The sequence below is a fragment of the Fringilla coelebs genome (assembly GCF_963513975.1).
Source record: "Fringilla coelebs genome assembly, chromosome: 2".
Lineage (NCBI taxonomy): Eukaryota > Metazoa > Chordata > Aves > Passeriformes > Fringillidae > Fringilla > Fringilla coelebs.
This window is the reverse complement of record NC_140029.1, coordinates 60,570,928-60,586,086: the sequence shown is the minus strand read 5'-3', so window position 1 is coordinate 60,586,086 and position 15,159 is coordinate 60,570,928. Positions and strand designations below refer to the sequence as shown.

At 36.3% G+C, this 15,159-nt stretch overlaps 1 protein-coding gene across 4 annotated transcripts in view; it reads right to left on the bottom strand.

The window, feature by feature from the left end:
- Nucleotides 1-446: 446 nt before the first annotated feature.
- The window catches only part of AKAP11 (A-kinase anchoring protein 11), a 42,340-nt gene continuing 27,627 nt past the window's right edge, over nucleotides 447-15,159 (bottom strand). Inside the window, exons 8-12 of one of the 4 annotated variants that reach the window (XM_084223650.1) lie at nucleotides 14,487-14,642; nucleotides 10,643-10,756; nucleotides 9,888-9,934; nucleotides 7,292-7,452; nucleotides 447-2,746 (exon numbers count right to left, since the gene is read on the bottom strand). In XM_084223650.1, the coding sequence (XP_084079776.1) occupies nucleotides 2,600-2,746; nucleotides 7,292-7,452; nucleotides 9,888-9,934; nucleotides 10,643-10,756; nucleotides 14,487-14,642 (625 nt within the window). In that variant the 3' untranslated portion in view covers nucleotides 447-2,599. The remainder of the gene's footprint in view (nucleotides 2,747-7,291; nucleotides 7,453-9,887; nucleotides 9,935-10,642; nucleotides 10,757-14,486; nucleotides 14,643-15,159) is intronic. The other 3 variants (XM_084223651.1, XM_084223652.1, XM_084223653.1) reach the window with 3 other exon arrangements.

Genomic DNA, 15,159 nt, shown 5'->3' with positions numbered 1-15,159 from the left:
AATAAAACCATTTCTTCCTTAATGGAACACCAATCAATAGTTACACAACATATTTGATTCATTTATAAAAATATTTTTCAGTGAGCTGTTGTCCACTAAACTTTGTAAATAGTTGTAAGCTTTGTGAATGGCACGGTCTTCTGCCTTTCTCCAAGAAAGTAAATGAAATGAAAAAGCACTTCGCTAAGTTTACAAAATCCATCATTTTGAATAAATTAGTTTTAAAAATGGCTGTTTGTGCAGTGTTTTCAGTTGGTTGTGTTGTAGGTTTTTTTAAATGTATGGTTTTGTACATTTGGAATACCTTCAATATCTTCCTCACTGTACAGAAACATTTTACTATACTGTACTGTACCCTCATGTCCTGAAATTCCACTTGGTGAGAAAAATTTAGTCATGAGGCACTGCTTTTAGCATTTTATTTCCTTGACATTTCAATTTTATAGGTAAATTTGTACAATTACATTATTGCTGTGTTAAGAGGAAGGTCTTATATCCAGGGAATGATTTCAAATTTCTATCTAAAACAATATTGGAAATCAATCTTAAAAAGAAAAAAAATAAAAAAAGGGGGAAAAGGAATACAGGGGGTTTGGGAGAGGAAAAAAATCCAGACAACCTTCGTACAATTCTTAAAAAATATTTGCTACTAGAACTATCTTCCAAATAAAGGAATTAAATAACTTCCCCTGACATGCTTTGGGCTCTGGAGAAAAAGAAATCCTGATGCCTGGATTCTATTACCTATAACAATACAAAAGACCTTGAAGTGGCTTTTGGTCTTTTTGCCACATACATTGACTTTTCAATCAGTGAAATGATATATGAAGTGAGGAAATAAACTGAGCATAACAGAATTTTAATCTAGTGGTAGAAGTCTGCACCAGGAGTTCACAGCGGTGAGATCTCATACACATACAGATAAACAAACCTGAGTGCATTCACATGTGTGAACACATCTATGTGTATATACAAAAACATGAAAAATCTTCAGCTCTGTGAGAAAGGTGAACTTTGTGAGATTCAGGGCAGAAATCCAGACGACAAAAGAGATCTAAAACCAACAATGCCTCTGCAAAGAGGCCAGCGGAATGCGTTCCTGAAACACAAAGACACTGCAAGGAGAGTGATCTTGAGTTTACCAGTGTGACATTTCAGAGCAATTCATGGGGTAGGGGTAATCAGAATTGTACATATGCCATTAAAAATCAGGAATAGATTTGGAGACAATATCTCTCCTTGTTTGGGATCACAAAACCGTGCACCATATCAACAGTATATTTTTCTGTGAAAAAGCTATTAAGATTTTTTGTTCATCCAAAATCAGTAACACTCTACAATTATTTGCCCGGTTTTAGGTGGCAACCTGGTAATCACTAGCACGTGCCTTTTTCTCTCAAAGGATATATAAAAAAACAAATCCCAAAAACATTTTCAAACCACAGGATAAGTGAAGGTTCAGATTTCCCTTCACACAGAAAGGCCAATCAGCAGCATTGGTGAGAAACCTGACAAGACTGCTAAAAATATTCTATTGAAAGTGCCTTTAAAAAAATTCAGCGAAGATAGTTAACAAAAATGAAAAATCAATCTGCAAGAAATTTCTCCTTTACATTTTTATTAGCATTCTTTGCTAAACACTTCTGTGCTCACTGAGTAACAAAACTGTCTTTATTCATAAAAAGAAAATTCATATGTGGCTGTTTTGAAAGGAATTAAAACTATTCAAAAAAATGGCCAAAATCCTCAGAAATTTCTGTCTTCTACTTTTAACACATTTGTGTGAGAGACTAATGTACAAATTCTTTGACACGGAACTAGTGTCATAGAAGCATCTGCATACAAAAAGCCTCAGTAAAAAATTTAGCAATTTAAATCTGACTGGCAAGCTTCAGGAAGCCTTGTTAAAGAATTACATACAAAATTATATTCAACTTCTCACTCTGCCCTCCTACCAGAAGTTGCCAGCTCTACAGGAGTCAACAAATTCATGCCTTTGCACCACAGCAATTTCAGAGCAGACTCTCCCATCTTCACATAAAGTTAAAACTGATAAAGGTGGCTATGAAGCCAGACTGTATTAAGGGGCTGCTTGGGCAGGTCACAATTTTCTTCCTGGCAATGTTGCTCTTGGACATGTAACACCTGGCCAAGACGAATATTTTTTCCACTGTCTGCAGCAAGATATTCCAGATTGTTTCTGAATTCAGTGTTCTTAGTCCTGCTGTGCATATAGCACACATAGGAGTGGGAGAAAGAGCTATCCTGGAACAAGGGGAATCCTGAATATCATGTCTGAGACTGTCTCCTGTGGACTACGATCATAGGCTAGGGTTGTTCATAAATATCTCAGTGGTATGAACACAGCAGTACATACAATTTATGCGTGGGTGGACAACACCGATTATGGACTGAATAAACATACCATGTGCACAGTATCACAAAGCACAGCACAGCTATTTTGACTTTCACCTCAAAGTCTTTTAACGCTGACTATTACTTAAACATTCACTAGTTGAATTTTACTTCACACATCTGTGTTCCTTCTATTTCCTTTCAGAAGAGGAATGAACTGAAGAGTGTCGCATCTTTGGATTTTTCAGACATTTTCCAGAAGCCAGCTGACCAAAGATTTACTCAGAGCTTGCTCTCCATCAGATGCCGTCTCTATCATTTCACAATATCTCAGCACTGCTTGCAAGAGATCTCCAACTTTCCAATCTCTTTCTCTCAGTCTTCTAGAAAGCTAAAGGAGAAACAGTGGAACACAAAATATTTTGACTAAGACATCCTGATTAAGTTACAGAAGTTATTCTTGAAACATTAGGTCATAAGAGATCAGTTGTAATGAGTTAATCATTATTCCCACATCTATAAAAACAAAAACTTCCGCAAGAATCAAGCACTTTTCTTTAGGGCAGTCTTCACAAAACTTTCTTCTGGAGGAAGCAACATTTTCAAATTATGTGGTGCCACAGGTATGAGGACTGTGGTTCATCAAGACTGCAGAAAACAGGAAATTCTGAACACAAGATTAAGACATTTGCCACCCCTCCCATGCCAATAATGCATGTATAAAAAGACAAAACTCTGTCTTAATAAAAGGATGTGGATTTTCCTTTCACAACATATAGTGTGGTTGGGGTGGCACAGACACTACCCTCAATGAAAACAGTTTCTTCAGAGTTGGGAAATTATAACATCTTGGGGAGGAGGAAAAGGTGATGATTAAGTTAAACTACCACTCAGGAGCAGAGATCAGCGTAGTTGAAAACATTTCTTTTCCCCCAGGATCCAAAGAAAAAAAAAATCTTCCATTGCTGATGTGTCAAGCTCAGCTATATGTGTAAGAAAGCCTACCATAAGGAAAGAATGAATTTGACAGCTTGCCCAGGAGTAAAAACCTAACAATTTTTAGTTTAAATAAATAAACAAATACCCACACAAATAAAGTATTCTCTGTAGCTTTCTGGACACCTGTCAATGCTGAATTTTGTAAACACAGTTTAGACACACTACTTATTCTTTGGAGCTGTAAATTTTTAACCCCTTTTATAGTCCCTACTAAGACATTCCATATATTAAGTTTAAAAAAAGTAATACACGGTGTTCAGGGAAATACTTTTCACAGCTAGAAAATTAAAAATTCATATAGTTTCTACTGTGAGACCTGTCAGATTGCAATATAAAGTTCTAAAAAAATAAAAAGGAAGACAATCTTTCCCTGCTTCTTTACCTAGCTGATGTTCCAACTGCAACAAGGCAGGTGATAGGACTGACAGAAAAAACATGGGCATAAAAACATGTATCAAACAATTAACTTTTTGGGAAAAACATTAACTTGAAAAAGCAAAAAATCCTCTCTAATCCTGAGCATAATTTATTCTGAACACTGGAAATTTTTCTCAGTGGAAATTAAGGACATCTTTTCTATATAAGAAGAGACTGAAATCTGTAGTTATTTCTGTGAATTTTAAAGCAGAGCACAGGAAGTAGGAGTTTTATAGTCTACAACATGCAATTTTGTAAATGATGTTTGTTGGTTTATAAAAGAATGATCACTTTTCTTTCCTCTGCCAGAGGAAAGTGTGGCTAATGTCCAAATACCTACTTCAGCAAATAAAATATAAAACTTTGGTCCAAATAAGTTTTCCACCACAGTAAAACTACAGAACTGGCACACAAATTTTAATTTTAGGTTTAATCTCACTATTTCTTTAGATGACCAATCTATTTCTTACTGCCAGACAAGTGAAATATTAGAGTTTGTTCCAACCAGGAATTTTAAAACAGGCAGGTAAGGTCTCATTAAAAATGGAATACATATGATTTTTTAATCCAGGCAATTGCGTGTCCCGTCGTCAGGCATCTCACAGAAGTCAAGAACTATCTAATCTAATTTACTGTTTTCTTGTTATCCTCCTAACAAATGTACCTTGTTCCATACATAGGTATTTAAGGTCTTTCTGCCCTGCTGAGCATAACAAGCACCCTTAAGTACGAGTTCCTACCCAGCTGCGGCGAGCAATACCCTGCCTGATACCCGCGAGGAGCCCTTCTGCCTTTCCTGCAGGCTCATCACCATGCTGCCATCAGCTAGCACAAGCCTTTGCTCCCTTCCGGAACTCACCCGCCGCTTCTACAGCAAACAGCTGTTCCCGACGAGCTCTAGGGCCCGGGGGCTCCCCAGGAAGCCGGACTAACCCCCGAGGGTCCCCGGGAGCTGCCCCAGCGCCGCGGCTGCAAGGAAGCAGCCCCGCGGCCATGGCCTCCTGCTGGGCTGCAGCGCCCTCTGCGGGGCGCGCTCGGCTCTGCAAGGGCCGGCAACGACCGCTTCCCATTTCATTCGGGCTGGGCCCGAGAACATGCCCATCGGGAAGGGCGATGGAATAAAAACAGGTAATCATGCTCTGCCTCCGGGGAGGGAAACAAAATTGCAATTTATTTTAACATAACTGCATCAGGACAACTAAAAATCATCTAGAAAACTAACTGAAACAATAATTAACTACTGTAGCATTTTCAGGACTGCATGACTACTGCCTGCTGGAAGGTCTTACCTTCAGGTGTCAACTCAGTATCAATTTATAATGAAGTGTCAAGTAGAAAAACATTAGTAGAAAAACATTATCATTTTGTCATAAGACACTGCTATTTTCCAGAGTGCTCTTCTCAGTACGTCCTCTTATTAAGGTAGCTGGAGTCGTGGTCACATATACAGCCAGCTAATAATATCTTCCCTGTGTGTCCTGGAGCACTGGCTCAAATCTCAGCACCACAACTCTGTAGTCTCTTAACTCAGAGCTGGCCAAACAATGAGAGACTCATAGAAAATTTTAAAAAAGAGGCACCTGCCATCTCGTTTGTGTCTTTCATATTATATTGTTAGATACGCGTGTCTTGGGTACACAGAAAATAAATTATTATTAACACCCGTGGGTCCTACTCTACCTGAGTATTTGCAACAAGCTTGAAACAGATGAACAGATCTTCAAGAGAAGGCAAAAAACTTCATGAGGTCAGAATGGCAGTTATTCCTAACTCAGACTCATTGACAAAACCTTCAAAACCTCCAAAGAATGCTCTGCTAAGCATGTGAGAACAGAAAAAGTGATGTATTTTCTTCTTTGTGTTGAGGCACTTATAAATGGTAACAAAGAAGAAACATATTAATATAAGGACTAAACCCAACAATGTCAAATAGCACAGAAATGGAGAAAAGTATTCTCAAACTGCCTTCCAGTTTACAGAAGCACAAAGTTCACTCTGTCAGAACTAATGTACAGCCAAATATATTCTTGAAATAATTCTAAATCAAACATACCAAGCTCCAGAAAAGGAGCATAGGGCATATATTTCTATATGCCAAAATAATGTTTCCAAACTTTCCGGGTTAATTCAAATAAGAATGCAAAACTTCCTACTCTCAAAATCAAAGACACATTCCATACAGTGACATAGGCAGAAAAACACTCCAAAATTATCATTCTCTTTGTGTGTGAGGAAGGCAGGAGACTCTCTTAGGAGAATGCAGACCAGGTATGATCCGGACTGGCCTCTAGGCACCTTGTACATTGTCACCACAAGGGTCCAGTAACTAGGCACCATCAGTGCACACATCCATCCAGCTCTGGGAGTCTGCTTTGTCGTACTGACCTTTACCTCCCAGTAACTCCACTTTTCTCCTGACATGATGATGTATGCTTTGGAAAGCCCCAAGCTGAAGAGTCAATATTAAATTTCAGAACTGAGAGCAAGCTTTTTCTTCCTTAGTATACTGGTAAGTACAGTTGGTAATTTTTGTCAAGATCTTAATTGTTAAAATGCTGTTAATGGCATCATGTTAGCATTTTTTTACATTATCGGGTCACAAAATACAAACAATTTATAATTATTATTCCTATGAACCTCATCATTAGAGACAATTCCTATATATCTATTAAGTTAGCCTTTCCATAACAAGGTAATGTTGAAGTAATTTCTTGGTTGATTAAAAAATACAGGTTTAATGTAAAAAAAACCAAACTACCATGTGTAGTTTGGTGTGCAGCCATGAAAGAATAGGTTTTGTGATTTTATTGAATAAGAAGTTTTTCTCATGTGTTTCCGATGGAAATACTCAGGACAGCATGCATACCAAAGTACTGAGCCTTTCCAAAGACACACAAATTACTAAAGCCCAGTTTTTTAAAAGTCTGATTAATAAAACGAAAGTAAAGGCACTTAAGAATATAACAATCTTATCAATAGTTCTTTTTAGTAGTTTTGGTTTTAGTAGCTTACAGAATGAAGACATAATATTTACTTCAAAACTAAATTTCTTTCACACAAGAAAATGCATCTTTGCTATGAAAAAACCCAACAAAACATAAACAAACAAAAAACCCCCACAAACCAAAACAAAACAACCCTAAGCAGAACACATTAAGTTAGAAAAAAATTTGCATGACCAAGTTCTCATAAAGATTCAATTTATAAACACTTAAATACTAAGTAAAAACTGCTTGAATAAATATAATTTTCACCAAACAGAAATTATGTAATTGCATCCTTTTTGGAGTAAAACACTTGTAAGTGGAGAAGTGAAAAAATCAGCTTTGATGAATACTGGTATATGTATGGTATATACACAGGTGAAACATGCTGTTCCACTTTGACCTCTCGAGATTTAAACAATGATTTTCCTCAGCAGTGAACAGCAAATGAAGTAATAGCAGCTGGTATATCACAGCAAATGGAAGCCAAGGAAATCCTTCCCCTTTCCCACCACCCATCAAGCCCGAGTACTTACAAAGACAAATTCCCTTGCAGCAATGTCGCGGAAGTGAAGGTCAGACACCTCTGTTTCAGAAGCTGCCAGCCACTGGAGTGCTGCTCTGAGCTGTGGGTTCACTAGATTTGGTTCCAGATCAATATTCATTATTGATAAAGTCCTTCGCACTTGCTCCAAACCTAACATTAAATACAAAATAAGCAAATCTATAGCTTCAAATTGTTTCAAAGAAATCTCTGTAGTTCACTGTTTATAGACGGTATTATCTTAAAAAACCCTCAATTTAGTATACACAGATAATATGAAAGAAAAAAATTAGATTGGTCTCAAGTGTTTCACAACTTTCCCATTAGGACGTATTGCTTATCCCATTTACAACCATGTGCAAACATAGCTACATATTAAAAGATACCTAAACTACAATGTATATTCCAAATGACACAAATTTAGCATAGACTTTCATTGCTGTTCATTGAACAGCAATGGCTCTCACATGGTCCATCAGCTCCTTCCATTTCCAGCTGCTACTTTTTGCTATGCCTTTATCTAACTCATTTTAAGAAGTGTGTATTTCTGAATTTTTTCCTGCACTGACCGGACTGCCTCTTGAACTTGACCAAAATATACCACTGGTTTTACTAAGGCATACCCAGTTTTTCAACATTTCTTTTACAGCCTAAGTTCTAAAAATTTGTACAGCATTGGAAGAGTAGCTGTGTTAGTAACACTAAGGAACTACAGTATTGTCAACTTCTGTTCCCAAGCTGAGTTTCTGTATCCAGCTACCACAGAGATCCTCTGCCACACTCCCAGAAACAACTACGCACGTTATGTAGTGCTCTCCAAGCTGGAGTCACTGCTTCCAGATTACTGAACCTGACTCTAGAAACATGGAATATATCAGCAACAAAAACATTTATTCATGTTGAGTTTAGCTCAGCCTCAATACTCTTCCAACTAAGGTTATGAAAATTGAGGTACATAAGGTATTAATTCCAAAGGGGCAAAGTCAAGCAAGTTGAAACAGATTCCACTCAAAGTAAAAGCAAGAGAAAATTACCTAGCAAAATTGTCAAACAGTGCTTTCAGTGGTTAACAGATTATTTGTCTAGGAGCCACAAAATTTAACTTCTTTATAGGAGAAAGAACAATTTTTTTAAAAAAATTATGACAGTGTGTGGAAAGCATTGTGGTAACATCGCTGGGAAATTTTGGTACATTTTTTTGTATTATAAAATAGATGTACATTTGATAATAGCACTTTGCTTCAAATTCTTTGGTGACCAAGGCACAGTCAGCTTAGAAAAAGCCAAACATTTCCAGGTATGACATGAACAGAACTACCAAGTGTACTAGACCAGGTACAGTGTTCTACCTAGCACACTGTTTAAAGAGTCATACAATAACACAACAGAAAGAGCCTTTGCAAAACAATAGTGAGGTGAGGAACTTACACTGGAAAAATTTCACTAGAAAATCCTTAATACAGTATAAAGCAATCTGTTGCACTACAGAAAGTAGGTAACACCTAAACCATGTAAAGAAAAAATCCCATCACTATCCTAATTGAGCAATTTGAGTATTTGAGATGCCAGGACTTTTAAAGTTGAGACCAAAAGAAAGCAAAAACATATTAAAAAGCAGATGAAACCCACTGAGTAGAAAATATTTTAATTACAATTATTCTGAGGAAAAAATACTCATTAATATAGCTTTATTTTCTTATATCCTTAGAGTCACATCTGATTTAATACAATTAAAGAGATGTTGGTCACTTACATACATTTTCCAGGAACTTAAAAAGAGAGTAAAAAACCTCAAACCAACCAAAACCCCACACATCTTTCTGCTTACACTAAGACTACTTGAAGATGTGCAACAAGGCAGAATATCCTCCGTAAGGAAGTAGCTGAGGTTCCTGGAAACACTTATTTTATCTTCAGAACATACTAAACACAAAGAAGAGCTCTGTTACAACTTGTTCTAACGTCAGCTCATCTTAAAACCATCTTCACACACTGTCTATTGGCTGCTTTCATTTCATTTAACAAACTTTGGCACATCAATCACACTGGAACCAGACCACAGAGATCTTCCAACAAACCACAAAGTTGTAACAAGATTCTGGATAGACTTTATGTTGTATTTCACTAAGAAGAAAGAGAAAATAGCAAATGCATCAAATCCAAGATTTTTATTGTTTTTCATGACTCTCTCCCAAGATTAATGTGCCCAGTTTGAATAACTTCTTCAGCATTTTGACTGCAGTCATTGCCATGGCTCCTTAACAAATATTTTTTTTTTAAGTTAAGCTCTGCATATAAATTCACACTTTGCAAAAGCTGATCAAAGTTCGTTCCCTACCTTATGTTATTAAATTCATGTAAGCATCAGTAAGTAACTAGCACTTCCCAAAGGCTGCAAATTTCAGTGTATTAAGAGGATTATGTAGGTCATAATTGAACATTCTGACGCTTGACTGACATTCATTATGATGAATAGGGATAATAGAGTTGTCACCTTGTTTTGCAGACTACAAAGGCAAAGAATTAACAAAAAATTAATGTACAGTGCACAGGACAAGAACAGTAGTATATGCAGGAACTGATGTTACCTTCTACAGCATCCTTGGAATCTTCATCTTTATCTTCTGTTCCATCACTGTATTTTAATTAAGAAAACAAAAATATGAATACAATCCAAAATATGCAATAAATATAGTAAATTCTAAGACTGCAATGAAGGTTAAACAACATGAAAATCATAGAAGAATTAAGGAGTGATCATGAAAAGCAGCTTTGCTTCTCACACCATTTCATGTTGTAAACAGACTTTTATCATCAACGTTACAAGATTTTCTCTTAGGAAAAGAAGAGAGAGGAGAGAAATGAGAAAGGTGTTAAAGGTGCTACTTTTTGATTTTGATAGTTTTGCTTTGTATGTGAAAAGGTTCAGCCACCTTATGTCACAGATATAGCTATAGGTAAGCCTAAGTGGTCTATAAAAACCAATTACTACGCAATTCGGAAAGTTTACACAAGCTAAAGGGAAAAAACCCAGAAATCCTGAGGAAGCAAGCTCTAGTCTGCATGAAAAAAAAAGTAAATCTAAAGACTTACAAAACTGCAGGCAAGAACATGCAAAAAAGGGACCCTTTTGCAAGCAAAATACATTCATCAGTTTTAGCACAGAAAATTTTAATCATTCAGGGTGGATTAATTAATGAAAAAATCATATTGTGATTAAGTGAGAAGAGTGTGAATAATGTATCAGCATAAAAAATGTACGGTATTTTTATTTTCAAAAATGATGATTTCATGCATTAATTATGAGGAACCCATCTGGTTTATATTTCTCAACTCAACCAACCTGTCTGATGTTGGAAAGGATAAATTCTCCTCATACATATCCCCTTCTAAACCAAGACTGCTCCAGCTACTGCTGTTACCATTACTGCCAGGAGAAGAAGAGAAGACAGCTGAACTAGAAAAGAACAATAGCTCAAACTAGAACCTTCATTTTCCTTACAACTCTTTTGTCAAGACATTTAATGCAAGAGCACTGAAACTTTCTAGGTTTACTGGAACAAACATGACACTCAGTGCCATCCAGAGCAGCAATGTGCGCAATAATGCAAAACTAGCAGGTTTCAGTACACTGGTGAAAAGTATTAATTTGTACTCATTAATTTTTCAGATCAGTGCTAGCAGGAATTCTGTCCTCAGGTCTAAGCACATGGCTTGTTATTTCTAAAAGCTAACAATTTCAAAATGATTACTCATAAGAAAATAGATTACATCTGTATTATTTGCTTAAGGAGCAGCTAACAGTTAATAAAATTATGCATTGTGAAGACAACTCCACGTACAAAATTCTACCATCTCACTCCAAAAACCCAGTAACGATCTCCAACAACCTGATGAGAAGGAATTATTAAAGAATTTTTTTTTCATTTTTAATATTGTTCTGCAAGTTGATCTTTTAAAAAGATGAGGTTTTTAAATCTATGGAAACAATACTGAAGAGATTACTTCACTCACAGTTCACAAAAATACTGCATTTATTCTGTGACTACATTCAACCCAATGCAAACAACTAAAAAAACTGAGCATGTTCTTACGCTCGTTAATTTTAGTCATTATAAATAGCACAGTTTGTTAAGCCTGTCAATATGTACAACACTGAGCAACTCATATGATCAAATCTCATTCCCCAACTTCATACCACCCCCAGAGGATGTCTGGAAGCCTTCCAAGAACAGAACTTCCAAATATCCAGCATTCTTCAAGAAAGCAGACTGCCTACTACAGATGGCATGAGAAGCTTTGGAGTAACTGCAGAGAACTGCTGCAGGAAGATGCTTTCTCCACCTAAGTTTTATGTGACTGTTGAAGGTCATTTTCACTCATGGCAAACAGCAGAACGGGGGAAGAAAACATTTCAAGAGACAGACACTGATCTCTTTCAAGTGTTTGTCAGTAACATTATCACCTATCAGTGTCTCTTGCCCTCCAGCATGTCTGCTTGGATCCTGATTTCCAAACAGTGAACAGCAGGTTAGCAAGTCTACAATATAAACACACTCAAATAACATGAAGTTTTAAGTGCCCTATTCAGTACATTATTGCTTATTTAGACTACATGTCCAAAGAAAATTCAGAGAGTTCTCTTGTTATGCTAACAAGAAAAAAAAGAAAATTAAAAAGCAGAAGCTTCTGAAGAAACTAATTTGCAGAGAATGCAAACCTGGTCTAAAAAAACATTTCTTGAGCTACTGTGCAAGACTATAACGCTTTTTATGAAATATTAAATTTGGCTTTAAATCATTACATTACAGGTATAAAAAATTTAATATAACCTATTGGTATCAATACTTTACACTCACAGTGCCTCTTTCACTGGAAGTTACAAATGCAAAACAAAAATAGAAGTAAAAGCTGCGCTGGTCCGCAGACTAAAGAATAAAGAATTTGTAATCTAACAGAGTAACCTTTGCACACTACAGTTCTGATTAGGTAAAAGACAATGCACTTTACAGAGGTCAATTTTGGTCTGAAATAATAATATATATTGAACCATATGATTACAGGGAGTTATGAGAAAAGGATGAGACCTTTTCCTAGTTAACAGCCAAAATAGCAGTCTTTAAAATAAATTTCTGTAACCACAAAACAAGCAATAAACAGCAAAGGCATTATAATGCTTCTGTAATGGTTCATGCAGCTCTTCAACAAGAGTCAGCAGAAGAATAACAAGAAAAGCAAGAGGTTTCTGCTCTGAGTTATAACCCAACCTAGATGCTGGATGAAAAGCCTATGTCTATGCCTATGCTTATACCAACAAATCAACTAGAGAGAAAGCTTAAGAACTTTTTAATTCTAAATTTAAGTCACCAGATTTAGGCATGAAAAGCAGAAGACACAAGCATTTCCCCGCATAACTAACTAGCAAGTTCTCTAAATACTTTTCATCTGAATGGAGCTGCCCACAGGATGCAGTGAATTAATTTCTTCTGCTACTTTGCTTGAGCATGGCTTTTGCTTTACCTGTTAAACTGTCTTTATCTCAACCCATGAGTGTTCTCACTTACACTCTTCCAATTCTCTCCCCCATGCCACCCTGGTAGGAGTGACTGGCTGGGTGGGGCTTAGTTGTCAGCTGGGGTTAAACCACAACAGGGTATTGTTACTGAATCTGTACTTGTTACAGATCTCCCCCTGGCTATATTTTTTTACACAAGGCAACAACCCCAGGTTCTTGCTTCCACCTGATAAAGCTCAGCAACACAGACAAACACACGTGCTGTTACCAAGCCACAATTAGTTCTGTAAAACCAGCTGATCAATTTGCACATGCCTGTTTCCTCCATCAACACCTTACTATCCAAATTATGCCTCCCCCTCTATGACTAACATGTTAACTCAGATCCTTCCTCCACTAATGAACCACAGATTTTCTTCCAAGTTAAAAAAAATTACCTTCTTTTCATTTACATCTGTTTTGACAATGATAAACACATCACAAATACAACACAAGCACTACTGGTCCAGAATTTTTTTTATAGTTTTTCCCTTTATCAACTAATCTATATCTTATTGTGTAACTGCCAACATAGTGAATATTCTCCCTTATACTCACATTTTCATCATCATTTTCACTTGTTCAAGACATGATGTTTTACTAAAATAACTCTGAGTTAATGCATTCTTTTACAAAATTATTAAGGTGCATGAGTGATAAATTGTAGCAGTGGTTTGATTAAATTATTTAGTTAAGCAAAACATGAAAAATACTACAGACATTTAACTGAGTAGTTTCACATTGGTACCAAATAACCTATTTAGATATTACTTAAGCATGCATGTCTCCCATACTTTCTTTAATCTCAGTAATGCTGGAAGTACTAACTAAAGAAAAAATCTCTCTCCCATTTCTGCTATTCTTCAGCAGAAATGCTGAACTTTTTTATATCAATCACAAAAAACTAAGTTTATTCATTCCTCATACATTCCTTATATAGAAGCTGGGGCCAAAACTCTCAGTATAATTCTCCCTGGAAACAGGCAGAGACATTGCAAATTTTAGAACTGCCATTCTAATCCTTGTTAGTTATCAATCAGCCAGGAACAGTACAGGGAGAAGCTCTGTAGAAAAAGTTACTAACCTGAACAGGTAAGTTCCAGTATTACACACCTGCAAGTCTATGGTTGGCAGAATATAAATACTCCACCAATGTCAGTTAGAGCAGCTTAAAAATTCCAGTCCCAAAAAAGACAAAAATAGCTGTAAAAGCTCATCATTTTTTTCAAAAATAAATGAATTTATAGAGAACATTTTCTCAAGGATTAGGTTTTAATATTTTAGAGCACAACTTATAACCTGTATTCTCAAAACCTTACGCAGGTTGTCTTTAAAATGCCTACATCTTTTGCTAATACTTAAATTTTATATGTACAGTTTTACTGTATGTGATTCCCTGGCATCAAGGACAATGCGCTCTCCATATATTTTACAGAGTATGAACATTCATGGCCAACAACATTTTGTAAGAAAACAAAATCATGATATTAGAGCCATTTTTAATTAAAAAGTCATTGTGTGTTGAAGACAAAAATAATCTCTTCTCCCCCAAACCCCAGGAGAAATATCACTTGATGACAAGTTATCTGATGTCAAGGTAACTGTTTAGCTATACCAACATCTTTATAATTACCTGTCACTTAGGTGAAGAAAACTGCTGCTCTCATCAGGATGTTCATCTTCAAAACTTAGATTGGACCAACTCCCAGTGCTATCGTCACCAATACTAAGACTCATCTGCTGGCTAACAACAGATTCAACAGAGTGAAATCCTTCTCTTCCAACAGAGCTAAACAAAAATTTAAGACAAAAACATCACTGCATTTCATGCTCATCTGTGTTTAGTTCATTCACAGCAATTTAAACCCATTCCAAAGACATTAAATTCCATTGGAAAAGAAAAGGTGGGGAATCCCTTAATTTGTGCCCTATTCTGAACACAAGAAATAGTGCAACCAAATTAATCTGAAACATCAACAGGCTTACATCAAGGATTGCTATTAGGAATTCTTTCATTAGAAATCAAAGAGTGGTACAAAGAATTCTCTCATCTGGATTATTATTTGCTATGAAGCACAGAAGGCACTGTAGCCTTGCAGTCTGTGTTTCAAGGTACACCTGACAAGCAGAAGACTTACCATTCCTGAACTTGTTCACCCTAGAACAGTTTGGCAATTTTTGCTGGCCTGCCTTCAGTACAAGCATTTTAAGTCATCTGCTACTGAGGGCAAAGTGCTCAAGTATAAACTAGTGACTAAAATATTAGGCTTTCCATTTTTTAGAAAGTTTTCTGCAAAAAAAGATTT